Source organism: Vulpes lagopus, chromosome 7 (assembly GCF_018345385.1).
Source record: "Vulpes lagopus strain Blue_001 chromosome 7, ASM1834538v1, whole genome shotgun sequence".
Lineage (NCBI taxonomy): Eukaryota > Metazoa > Chordata > Mammalia > Carnivora > Canidae > Vulpes > Vulpes lagopus.
The window spans coordinates 126,455,444-126,468,120 of record NC_054830.1 but is presented as its reverse complement, the minus strand read 5'-3'; the positions used below and the strand labels follow the sequence as shown (position 1 = coordinate 126,468,120).

The following is a 12,677-nucleotide window of genomic DNA, read 5'->3' as shown; positions in this document are numbered from 1 at the left end:
GTCCCTCTCTTCTGGATTAAGGAGTAGAGATATTTTTGAAGAATCATGCAATCAAATTAGTTTATCTTAAGTATTATTGTTATATCCTGAATCCTGAGAGAAAAAAGAGCTTTAATCCTAGGAAAGCAGATAAATCCAATTCTTTCAAACACAGGAATGCTTTACCCTACAACTGTGCCAGGGCTTAAGAGACTCACTAGGACAAAAAGGAATCCTCCCGTTTGATGATCTCAGCATAGAAGGGTATCATGTGTCTGTTTTGTATACAGGACAAATGGGCTTTCAGCTAAACAGTTGTGCGAGAAGAGCCGATGAACTGTAGCAGAAGGACGCAACCCACACTCAGCCTCCTGAGCTTCAGGATGCCGAGTGGGGTAGAGGATAAGCAAATACTTACTGGACAACCGCAATGTATGAAGACAAGTGGAGTTAGATACGAATCAGACATACCAGCTCACAACATAGCAAAGAAGCTCAGGCAAACAGGTAAGTGCCATGAAGATGGCATGAGCCAGGTATTACTCCAAAGGAGGAACTGCTCAAAGCTGCAGCACAAGAGACAATGAAGAGTTTTATGGAGAATGGAACCAGCCACAGGAAGATGGGAAAACTCTCAAGGTTTGGAAAAAGAAAAAGAGGAGAAGCAGATGGAAGCGGAAGCATTTCAGGCAAGGGAAGAATGTTAGCCATGTCCAGAGGTGAAAAGGCATGTGAGAAAATTTGGGAAACACATGTTCTCTGCAGCCTGGAATGCAACACGGAAGGGGTCACTCACACACATGTCTACAAAGCAAGGCTGGAAGTGGACAATAACTAAAATGAGGGACACAAACACGGGCAGAAAAGCACTGCTGAGCATCGACAGGATTTTAAGCAGGCTATGACATATACCCAGTCATATGTGAGCCTAGTATGTAAGTCACAACTCTGAGTAAAATGACAATGGTTATTGTGGTGGTTTGGTACCATGTCAACTTAGCTAAACCAGAAGCGTTTCCCTGGATGGGCTACAGTCCAAGAAATCTGGGTGTGATCTGTAAGGAGAAAGAGGAACAGCAGTCCTTATCTTGACTGTGGTTCTAGGAGCTAAGAGACAGGGCAGAGGTGCCGGCAGATTCCAACTTGTACTTATTCTCCCACATATGTGGAATGCCATGTCTGCCCTATTTCTTGCCCTGGTGACCCAAGACCCACAGTCAGATGCCGGAGCAAGAGCCCCCACCAGACTTCTCTACCACAGTCCTGCTCTGGCAGCTGGATGTGCCTGGCTTTCCAGATTCTCCTGCAAGGTTTTACTGTCCACCTGTGCCAGGGCTGCAGGATGGCTCCAGTGACTTCTCCTCAATCCACCAACTTCCCCATCAAGCTCTTACTTCTCTGTATTCTTCCACAGTTGTGGACAAGCTTATTCCCATGATAAATCCCTATTCTTTACTATATGTGGTGGTTTTAGGTCTCTGATCAAATGTGAATAATACAAAGATGTCTATTCCCAGAGGGCTGGTGTGAGAATTAAATGAGACTAAATGGTAGCTGGCACAGAGCAGCTGCCTCATCATAAATTCTAGTCCTTTCCCCCTGTAGATCAAGGATTATAAGCAGGTGACCCACAGGAGAACACTGGTATAACCGCAAATAAAAAACAAAACAAAACAGAACATGAGGTCAAACACCCCGAATTCTGGACTTCTGGCTTCTACAGATTGAAAAACCAGTAGACCTGGGAGTAGCTGTTCCACATTCCTCAAGAGCAAATGCAGGCATGGGAAGAAGGAAAGAAGAAAAGAATGGTTTAAAAAATGTGCAGCCTGAGACGCTGAAGTGGTATGGAGGGAGACGTGCTGGGCAGGCAGGTGGGAAGGACACAGAGTTCTGGGAGCCATCAGCACAGGGCTGACTAATAAAGGACGGTCCATCGGTTCACCCCAGTGCACGCCTCATGCTGCAGGTATGGGAGATACAACACTGACTGGAACAGGCAAAGATCTCTGTTCTCCTGTGGGGACAGACAGATAATACACAAATGATAGAATACAGAGCAAAACGAGGGCAGAAAGGGTAGATAGGAAACAGACTGTGTGTGTGTGTGGGGGGGGGGGGGGGTTTGATGACAGGGTGTGTGTGGGCGGTCAGCAACCTCAAAATGATCATTGAAAATAATCATTTGAGCCAAGACCTGAGGGATAAGAAACAAAGCCAAGTGTAAGCTAGGGGTGAGGGTGGAGGGTTTTATACACAAGAACAGCAAGTACAAGAGCCTGGAGATTCAGAAAGAGAACTACTCGAAGGAAAGAAGAAAGCTGGGTCTGAGTAAGGGGGTGAGGGGAAGACACCAATATGGTGAAGGAGCCAGAAACAACTTGTAAGGAAGTGGGGCAAGAGGAACCTGATGCTTCCAGAAAGCAGGGAAGAAGCTGAAAGTTTCCGGTGCTTCAGTAAACACAAGGTGAGGAGTGAGAGGGCGACAATGGGTTTGAAATCTTGATCGCTCATGACTTTATAATAGAAACTTCCTAAGCTGCTGAAGGCTTATATAGAAAGTTGAAGAACAAGCCACTTGTTTAGAAGGGTGAATAGTAGATTTGGACTGCTATTGTGAAAAGATTAACAATAGAAAGAAGAGGGGGGAAGACAAAAGACTGGAAGGGGCAGACAAACTGCAGGGTGACTTCTGAGGAAGAGGTGTTGGTCACAGGAGAGGAGGTGGGGTAGGACGGCCATACCAGTGGCCTACAGAGCAGTCTCCTCAGCCTAACTAACCTTACAGAGAACATGATGCCAGATGTGTGTGCGCACACGGTGTACCCTGAGAGGGGATCCTGGTCAGAGGCCACCTCGCCAGGGGCTCCAGACACACAGCTCTACTTCGCTGCCCCAAAGGTGGAGGGTGCGCTGTATCTTAACATACCTGGAACCCATTCACAGGACACCAGCCCTGTGTATTAATGTATGTATTGCGGTACTCTGAGTAGGATGCCCTCCTCTGGAGCTTTAGGTCTCAAACCCATCAAATTTAGAGAGGAAAAGAAGAGAGATAAAAGCTTTCTTCATGAATCACAGTCCATGACTGATGATCTTGATGGGTATAATCCTTCTCAAGTCATACAGACTTAAAATCACTACCAGTGTGACTCAGCAAGATTTTTTTCCCCGATTGGATCTGTCAGAGAGAATCATGTTTGAGCAGCCCTCTGTTTTAAGTCCCAGCAAATGCAATCCTTTTTTCTTGGGAACAAGAACATCAGTTCCACAGGTCTCCTGTACTGGTAATGTGTCTCTTCAGCCACAGTGCCCATTAACACCCGCTACAATACTGAGCACGAACTCTCTGAATTCTTAGACACCAGATTTCCTCTATGTGCACCTATGAGTACATATCCCTCCTTACCAAGTGGTGATGATGAATGACAGAACTGCTATTGCAGCTTGCCCCAAGCCCAATCTCACACAAATAGAGGTACACACAAGAATTAAGGTGTCCTAACTACAGTACGGCTTCAAAAGAAAAACCAAGACAGTCTTCTACATAGCCCTTAGGGATATATACTCCATAAATATCTGCATTGAAGGAGGGAGTGAAGATGTGTGAGAGGGAGAAGTGACCAGATAGGACAAGGCCTCAGGGGAATTACAAGGATATGGGGTCAAGGAGTATATGTCAAAAATACCTTTTTTAAAAAAATCTTTTTATATGTGTTTTATAGTTTACAAATCACTTTCCTCCTCATCTCTTACAATCCTAGCAACAATTTTAAAATTAAAGGAAGATCCAATTACTTCTAGTCTGTCCATGGGGAAATCCTCAGAGGGACGAAGTGAGGGGCCAGGTCCCAAGCAGGTGTCAGGGCTGAGATCTGTTCTTGCACTCTATCATGCTGCCAGAGGGAGGGATAAACAGGCAAGTACAAAGAGATTGCCATGACAGAAGAAACTTAAGGAGTTCACTCAGAGCCTCCTTGATCTACGCTCTTTCTTTTTAAAAAAGGAACATGGCTGGAGAGCCTGGCTGGCTCAGTCAGTAGAGCATGCAACTCTTGATCTCAGTGTTGTGAGTTTGAGCCTATACTGGTTGTAGAGATTACTTAAAAATAAAATATTAAAACAATAATAAAGGAGCATGGCAGCTTATTAACTCCTACACAGAAATACTCAATTTGAAAAACTTCAGGCTACTGATGTGCCAACAAATTAAGTATATCAACCCACCAATCTGGTTCTGCCCAAAGTGGGGCAAAGAGTAAAAGGAGAAACTGTATTAATGTATGTACTAAAACATATGCAATGCAGCAAAATGTCTTATGGTAATGATTAAGGATTATTAAGAAAGGTACAAAAAACATTTTCATTTCTTCACAAATTCATTGATTTTATATAGTGCAGCTAGTCTTCCAGTATTACGCCAAAAAAGAGAACCTGCTGTTTTCCAGCACTATCTTAAGAAATCACCCTGGGATATTTTCATGCGCTGACACTCAAATAGGTAATTAGAAAATATTATAGGAGTGTGAATATCCTGGTCTAATATTTTCTGACCGATGACTGACCTTGAAGATGTTCAAAGTGACAAAAAGTGTTAAAAGGGAGATGTAGGAAAGACAACAACCCTGGGTTGAGGCAAACTTCTGGGGTCCTTCGTGTCAAAGACATCATCATGTTATTTAAAAGAACAAAAGAAACTAAACGTTCATTTACTTTAAGATGTCTTACCATGAGATTCAAGTCCAGCTCCCTGTGCCAGCCCATTGTCATAGGACTGAAAAAGAAAAACATTGTTCAGTTTAATAGGGAAATGATAAATAAGTCCTCATTATGATCATTTTTGGTCTCTTGATCCATTTTTGGTTTCTCTCTCTATCTTCTAAAAATCCTTTCCCACAAAAGAGTAGTTTTAGGCATCTTCAAGTACCTGGTCTTGGTTTATTTACCAAGTCAAATGCATACAGTAGGCATATTCTGAGACAGATTGTTCAAAGATGGCACCTATTATATTCAATTTCTACCCAATAAAAAGCCCCAATCCTATTATTTTCCTACTTGCAAGAGCATAAAGTTTAAGGAAAATGTAAAGAGTCTGTACTAATAAAATATTATGAACATGAAATAGGTCTATTTTGAGGCTCGTGGGTAGCTGAGGATAACAATGCCTGCCTAAATTTGGATCTCCCTACGTATTCTACAAAATCAAAACAGAAGAACAATACAACTATATAAAACCGAAATCTCAGGGAAGCTGGAAGCGCACAAGCTTTAAACTACCTGTCTATAGAAAAAGGAACATCAAATCCCAGCATGTTACCTCTCACACTCCTGACACCCTTTTGCAGAGAGCAAGGGAAGTCTGTGGAAAATCATCAGGGAGGGAGAGGATGGGAGCCAACAGTAGGCCTGAGACGGATCTAAAATTAGTGCGGGAAGGAGAAGGTCCACTCTAAGGGTGCAATACAGGCAGTCCTTGTTTTGTACAGTCCTGATACGCACAAATTCCAGGTGCCATACCTTAGTTAAGCAACACAATATGGTTCCAATCCAGAAACCATGGTAAGTTAATTGTGAGCAACTGCACAGAGTACAAACTTGCTGCTAGCACCTCAGTTTACAAATCACTACATACAGATGTGCATCATAATCAGTAACCAGTCCTATCATCTTTTTCAGAATCTGTTAGTAACTGGTCACTGCACATATTATTCAGCTCATGCACAGACAGCAAAACATATGGTTGTGTTGTCTCTTCCTTTGTTTTAGTAACAAACCCACATGACATTCTCTGAAAAGGCAGAACCAAAAGAGCAGACAGACCACCAAAACCCAAAGTGCAATCAAGAAACGAGAAGCAGCACTAGAAGTCAAAGTGAGATCAAACACAGAGTAAAGAAAACACAGCTGATCCTGGGCTCCTGTGCTGGTGGTGCTGTCAGAGACCTGACGTGCTATCAGGAGAACTACGTGAAGGCAGAGTACTGCGAGTGAAGACCTGGCTGTGATGGGAGGGATGAAGACGGTCTACAAAAGGGATACTGCCAAAACACTGACAGGAAAGGAATTCTTGGAGATGTTTTCACAACAATGAAAACACAAAGGATAAAGTGTTGGGAAGCTGCTACAAATTTAAGGAGTCTGATCATCTACCAAGGCAGAAAAGATGCTCAAACCCTGTCCTAAGTTACAAAATGAAAATAAGGCAAGCACTGTTCAAACTACTCTTTATATATTTTTTTCCACAAAGAAATTACTTTAACTCACTATTTCTAATGTTTTAATATTATAATGTACTAAGTACTGGCTTTACCACTTCAAAATTCTCTGTACACTTATGACTTCCAGTTTGATGTTATGGCAAAAAGTGGCATAGGTCACAGAGCAGTGGTGATCTCCCCCAGATGATTCATATCACTGGGCCTCTTGGCAGCCGGCATGCTCACTGCCACGGTCGGGCCCCACTGTGCAAAGTGAGCGCTGCCTGAACTGCATGAGCTCTTGGAGAACAGAGCACTTGCCTGCAGGGAAGGGACTTCAGAGTGTGCAGTGCTCAGAGGGCATGACTGATGAGTCAAGTTAACAAGGAAGCAGAGACAGGCCCTTTGAAGATCAGGTAATAAAAGACACTCAAAGGAGCAACATTCAGAGACCTGAGAAACAAGAGAACCTCTGTCCTGCCAGAAAATCATCAAACACACAACACTTTCCTCAACATGAAAAAAAGAAACAAAATCAAACCCTACAAATGCTCATTAAAGAAATCAGACTTTGTTGACTAAAAAGAGTACACTCTTAAATAGAAATGTTTGTGAGAAAAAAAAATTCACAAAATGACTAAACAAAGAGACACATCTATATAAAGTAACTCTGAAATGAAAACATAGCAAATGCAATGAAAACATCTCAGCATATGAAAATCTGCTCCCGCCTCCTCAAAGTGGCCATAAAGCAGGAAACTGTCATACAGCACCCCAAACTCAACTGCATATCATCAAGTAAGCACCTGGGAGTATGCAAAGGAAACTAAAAGTTAAAAACAGAAAGGACAAACAGTAGGAGGAAATAAACAGAGTTCAATAACTTCAGCAAAGAAATGGAAGAAAATAAGGAATAATAAGACCAAGGAATAACATTCTCAAAAGAAAAGACAGGAAGTGACATGGATGAAAAGGCAGAAAACAGCCAAAAGATGAAAACTGAGATACAACAGTAAAAAGGGTCAGAGAGAACAGTGACTGATCAAGGACAAGAAAGGAAGAATGAAGATACATACACAAAACTGAAGTGCCTAAAGGATAATAATGAACTGGAACTTGGCATTAGCAAACTATGGGCCGCAGGCTACATGTGCCTGTGGTCTGGTTCAGTATCATCTGGAGTGAAGAACATGATCATGCTCACTCAAAACAAACCAAAAATACACTGAGAAAACATTCTTTACCCACAAGACTGATAAAAAGTAAAGAGAATGATAACACATTCCATTGGCGAGGTGGTGTGGAAACAGGCACTCACCTACACTGGCAGGAATATAAACTGGTTCACCCCTCTGGAAGAGAAAATGGGCAACGTCTAATAAAATTACATATGCATTTCCCTTTTGATCATGCAAGTGCACTACTAAGAATTAACTCTGAAGATCTATCTCCAACAATACATAAATGCGTATGCATATGGTTATTAATTTCAACACTCTGGATTTGGAAAATAAGTGCATAGAATAGTTCAAAAAACTAAGTACATGCACACAATAGAGGACTATGAAACTAGGTACCTTGAGTGTGCTACCTTGTAAGAAAGAAGGAGAAACAAAAATGTGCTTATCTGCTCATCAAGAAGAAATACAGGAAGGACAAACTCAATACTAATGAGACTGGTTCCCTATAGAGTGAATGGGAACAAGGCGGCAAATATGGGAGCCAGGAAAGAGGTGAGACAGAAGGAACAGGAGCTGACGAGTAACACATCTTGGAATACCCCTTTGTGTACAGTTCTGTCTTTCAGAACCAAGTCAATATTTCACATATTAAATACATTTTAAAAAATCAACAAAATTGGGGAAAAACACTAAAATGGAGCCCAAACAAACTTAGCTGTATTTTACACAGATAACATAAACATAGCGAAGGTGAGGGGGAATAAAGGAAGGAACTCAAGTATTTCTTTTTTTTTTTTTTTTAAGGTCTAATTTTTAAGTAATCTCTACACCCAATGTGGGGCTTGAACTCAAAACCCTGAGGTCAAGAGGTGCGTCCTCTATAAAGTGAGCCAGTCAGGCGCCCATCAAGTATTTCTTAAATATGGTATTTTGACTATATATCTTCAGGTTCAAAACAAAAAGAGTCAATGTATCCTAGATGATGGGAACCAGGCTCGTCACTGTCCAAGAAGGGGGTTACAAAAAGAAAGGAGGAAGATCAAAAAAACCTGTGGTGAACTGAAATTTGAGGTATCAACAGGACTCATGTTTTTTAATACACATATGGGTAAAGAAATAGAATGGGCAATGTGTGTAAAAGGGGAGGGGGGCAGTCTGTGCATAGATACACACACATACATGATTTCCTAGCTCGGCCTGCTGAGAGAAGGGTTAGAGGCAGTGATATCCCAACACCAGGGAGCACTGCTACTATGCCCAAATCCTCATTTCTACACACCATTCTCCAGTAAGAACCAGAGCTCCTTGCTGAAATGACTGATTCCAGGAAAGTAGAAGATGAACCTGGAATATCTTGTACCAGAATGCAAAGAGCTGCTCAAAGAATGAAGGGAGTGAGACAAAAAAAGACACAAGCATCTGTGTGAAGGGGCTTGCACTGGCTAAATGTGGGACAATGTGACCATCAAAATAAGTAAGGACAGTAACAGGCAATAGCCCACACCAGATAAAACAAGAATCTAGAGTTCAAACTGATATAGATTGATGGATGGATGGATGGATGAATAGATGATAGAGAGATGTAAAGTGAAAGTTTTTTCTAAAAGCAGAATTTCAACTGAAAATTACAGAGGAAATGATAGAACTGGAAAATCATCAATGGAATACTGACACTGGTAGACAAAAGTTTAATGAGGGACAAGTTATTTAACAGTCTCCAAAACCTTGCCAGAAGATGCTGAATAATTACAAGCAGAATAATGCTAACTTTACAGAGAAGAATATGGCATACACCACCTTAACTGGTGATCAAAAGTTACCAACACTGCTAGCAGGGCAAATCAATACGCTGTATTTCCAAATACAACACACGGAGAACATGGTGTTACTTCTGTGGCAGTAACGCCAAAACACACATTACCCATCCTTCTATTTCATATAAATCTCCATTCCCTCTAAAGCTCCTTTAAGGGCCTGTTCTTTCTGCTATCGCAGAATCTACCAAATCTGATCCGTACTCAAACGTTCGGTTAAAAAAATTTCATTACACTAGGAACTTATTTTTCATTTTGAAATACTGACTAGTAAAAGTTGAATTAACAACCTAAAACAGTCTAATCTACATAACTTCTATAAAACAAAACCTCATATTTGGGAAGTAATAAACCTGGGAAGCAACATTTGAACAAGGATCACTCTGGCTGAGACTAAGCTCTCATTATTGCCAATGAAAAGATGAAATTGTATCATGAAAAAAGTAACACTTCTATTTGATATAAGCCTTAAAATAAACCTTAGATTAAAAAAAAAAAAAAAAAAAAAGCACATGCAAAAGTATTAACAAAAAGACCCGAAAATCTTTTGTTAGCTCAATCTTGTTATATTTGGATCTTGCTAATCCAATGACTTATGGAACTCCCACCTCACACCAAATACAGAAATAGTTTCATCAAAGAAACCATAATTTTCCATTACACTTAGCCAGGGCTCTTCACTGACCCCTGGTAGCAAAGGCTATCAAACAGGTGCCTTTGAGGTTTTACTTCTTTTTTGACCAATCTCTTTCTAATAAAGACATTTGTTTCCTTAGACACAAATTACATTTAAATTTTAATGGCCAATGAATCAATCTGCCCTTTACAATTATTTCTATATTCTGATTACACAACGTATCCAAAAAGCAATCTTACTGCCCTTATTTCCAGATTCTGGTGGAAGAGCGACTGAGACATGCATTGTACTGCAATCTCCATATAGTAACAATAATAACCTAAAACAGTCAATTTACCAACATAACTCACCATACTTCTTCTAATATAATTGATGGCTTTTTTCATATCCATGCCAGACCAGTTGTTGAGCATATAGCAAATACAGGAGGCACAGTATACAAATCGCATGTCGTTTTCACTGCCTTCAGGGACTGCACAGAAGCTGAAAGTAATAACAGTATTATTTACGGTAACACCACACTAGAATCTAGTTTTTATTTTTTTGTGGGTGATGGGGGAAGCAAGACAATCTACTTCATGTCTTAACTCACAGAAAAACTTATTAAATATGGGTTTAAAAGCCATATACTACTTTTATTAGTAAAGAACAGGACTATTAACTTGAATAACACAAAATCATCCCTAGGTCACCACTCTATTTCAAAGTTCTGGATATCTGGGTAGCTTTACACACTACCAGTTACTCCTTCCAGATGGCACCACACAGAATAAGTTTATTTGGTCCCTATCATGGACAGTCATAGCACACCAGCTTGAGAACTGATGGGGGGCAATATACCTAGGACCCACTGGGTAGTAAGAAATTTCCGAACCCATGTTTTCGTATGTGTAATTTCTTCTAAATGTATATGTATATAACCACTAACTAACCGATCATATTGTGTTACAATTTAATTTTTACCTATTTCATTAGTTTTAGAGAGGTAACAGTCTGAGTCTGATATCTATTCCTTTATTTATAAACAAGGATAAGGTGGCAGTAATCAAAGACCATATGGAAACTTTGAGAACTTAGTCACATACACTGGCTGAGGTAAAGACTGAGTTCTATAGTATTTCCAATTACTGACAATTTATCTTACAAGTCTACTTAATTTTCCCCTCACCAAGATCGTGTCTTTTAAACACTGAAAGGAAAACAGAGGTATTAGCTGATGGAGTATTGACATAACATTATGGGGAATTGGTTTGCAAAATCTTTTCCTTAGACAGTATCACAACTGCTTTGTCACTTCCTAGATTTGGTGGGGGGGGGGGGGTGTGGAGGGGAGAGTGGAGAGTTTCACCTTAAAACTCTGGGACGATTCCTCAGACATACCATACAAACCACCTAATATTAAGAAGTTCTTTTTCTAACCTTTACAAATGTCACTGAAACTATCTACACTATTGTGTTCACCCCCTTATTCCCCCAATCACTATATCTTAAGGAATAAAAGTTCAGACTAAATGTATGCTTACTTCAAAATATCCATTTTTTTCACCCAGAAGGTAAATTAAAGTCCATCCTAATACTGAAACCATTCAACCACTTACTTGTGAACATATTCACTGTCTCAGTTAAAAAAAAGAGAAAAAACAAGGAGCTCTGCTGTTGTGATTTCTTTTTACTCACGTTAAGAAACCCTGGGGGCGGGGGGGGTTTGATTAGGGATTTAACTGTATGTACATGCAGTGAGCTTTAAAGGCTTCTAAATGGGTTTATGATAAATTCTAAAAGTTCTAGTACAGTATTATACCCATTTTTTAGTTCTACAAAATTTGTCCGAAAAAGAAAAAATAGAAAAAGAAAAGGACAAAAACCAAAGAGTGACCCATACCTTCCATCTTCCAGCTGAAGGGCTCTCAAGCCTGCTAAGCAAGCTTCCTTATTTACTCGGCTTAGGTCATCTCCAAGAATAACTAAGCATGAAAGGCCAGTGTAAGTCATTGCTATGTGGCCACTATCATAAGGATGAGCCGTTCCAGGATTCTAAATTCAAAGTTAACATAATGTTAATTAATTGGTAAACTGAAAACTTACTTCATTAAGTAATCCGGCACGAGGTCTCAGGAACTAGTAAAATTAAATGTTAGTACTGATTTGTACCTACACCAGATTGAAAAACAAACCCCATTTTATAGGTCTCAATGTAAGTATGACTGCATGCTTGCCAGGCTACACAATTTTTAAATTTATCCTGCAAACCTCAAACTTTATAGAAGCAGATCTGATATGCAAATAAACCACATTATTTGAGCTTCATATGTAGTCAACCACATTATTTACAATTTAAGTCTCATGAAGTTAGAAAAGCATACAGCCTTTCAAAGATTTATAAAAGAAATAAAAATTATTTTACTGTACAAATCCAAATTAAATACCATAGTAATCTCCACATAAAAATGTTTTAAATGTCTTAATTTTTAAAAATTGAAGTACAGTGACATATGACAAAGAATATTTTAATTTTGACAGAATATGGGTAATATTTTAAAAAATTCATCTCTCCTGTACCCACTGTAAGAAATGGTAACTTCTACAACCACCAAAACACACCAAATCCTGGCTCTACAACTCGTTGTCTTGCTTCATTTCCTCCTTCTGAAAAAAGGATATTAGTACCTCTATCATGGGGTTATTGTGAGGATTAAGTAAAATTACTGGGACAAAGATGCTAGTTATCCTGATGATGATGCAAGTACAAGGCAAATATCCAAAGGGCCACTACTTCCTGGGAGTCATGAACGAGGATCTTGGAATCATTAGGGAGTGAATCACATTATTTTCCTGCTCACCCATCTTCTGTGGTTCCTCACAGAACAAG

General features: G+C 40.0%; 1 protein-coding gene across 2 annotated transcripts in view; it reads right to left on the bottom strand.

Moving 5' to 3' along the window:
* PGGT1B (protein geranylgeranyltransferase type I subunit beta) overlaps positions 1-12,677 on the bottom strand; it is a 54,478-nt gene that overhangs the window by 17,173 nt on the left and 24,628 nt on the right. For both annotated transcript variants that reach the window (XM_041763642.1, XM_041763643.1), the window contains 3 exons: positions 11,691-11,842; positions 10,159-10,291; positions 4,708-4,753 (listed from right to left, as the gene is read on the bottom strand). In XM_041763642.1, the coding sequence (XP_041619576.1) occupies positions 4,708-4,753; positions 10,159-10,291; positions 11,691-11,842 (331 nt within the window). The remainder of the gene's footprint in view (positions 1-4,707; positions 4,754-10,158; positions 10,292-11,690; positions 11,843-12,677) is intronic.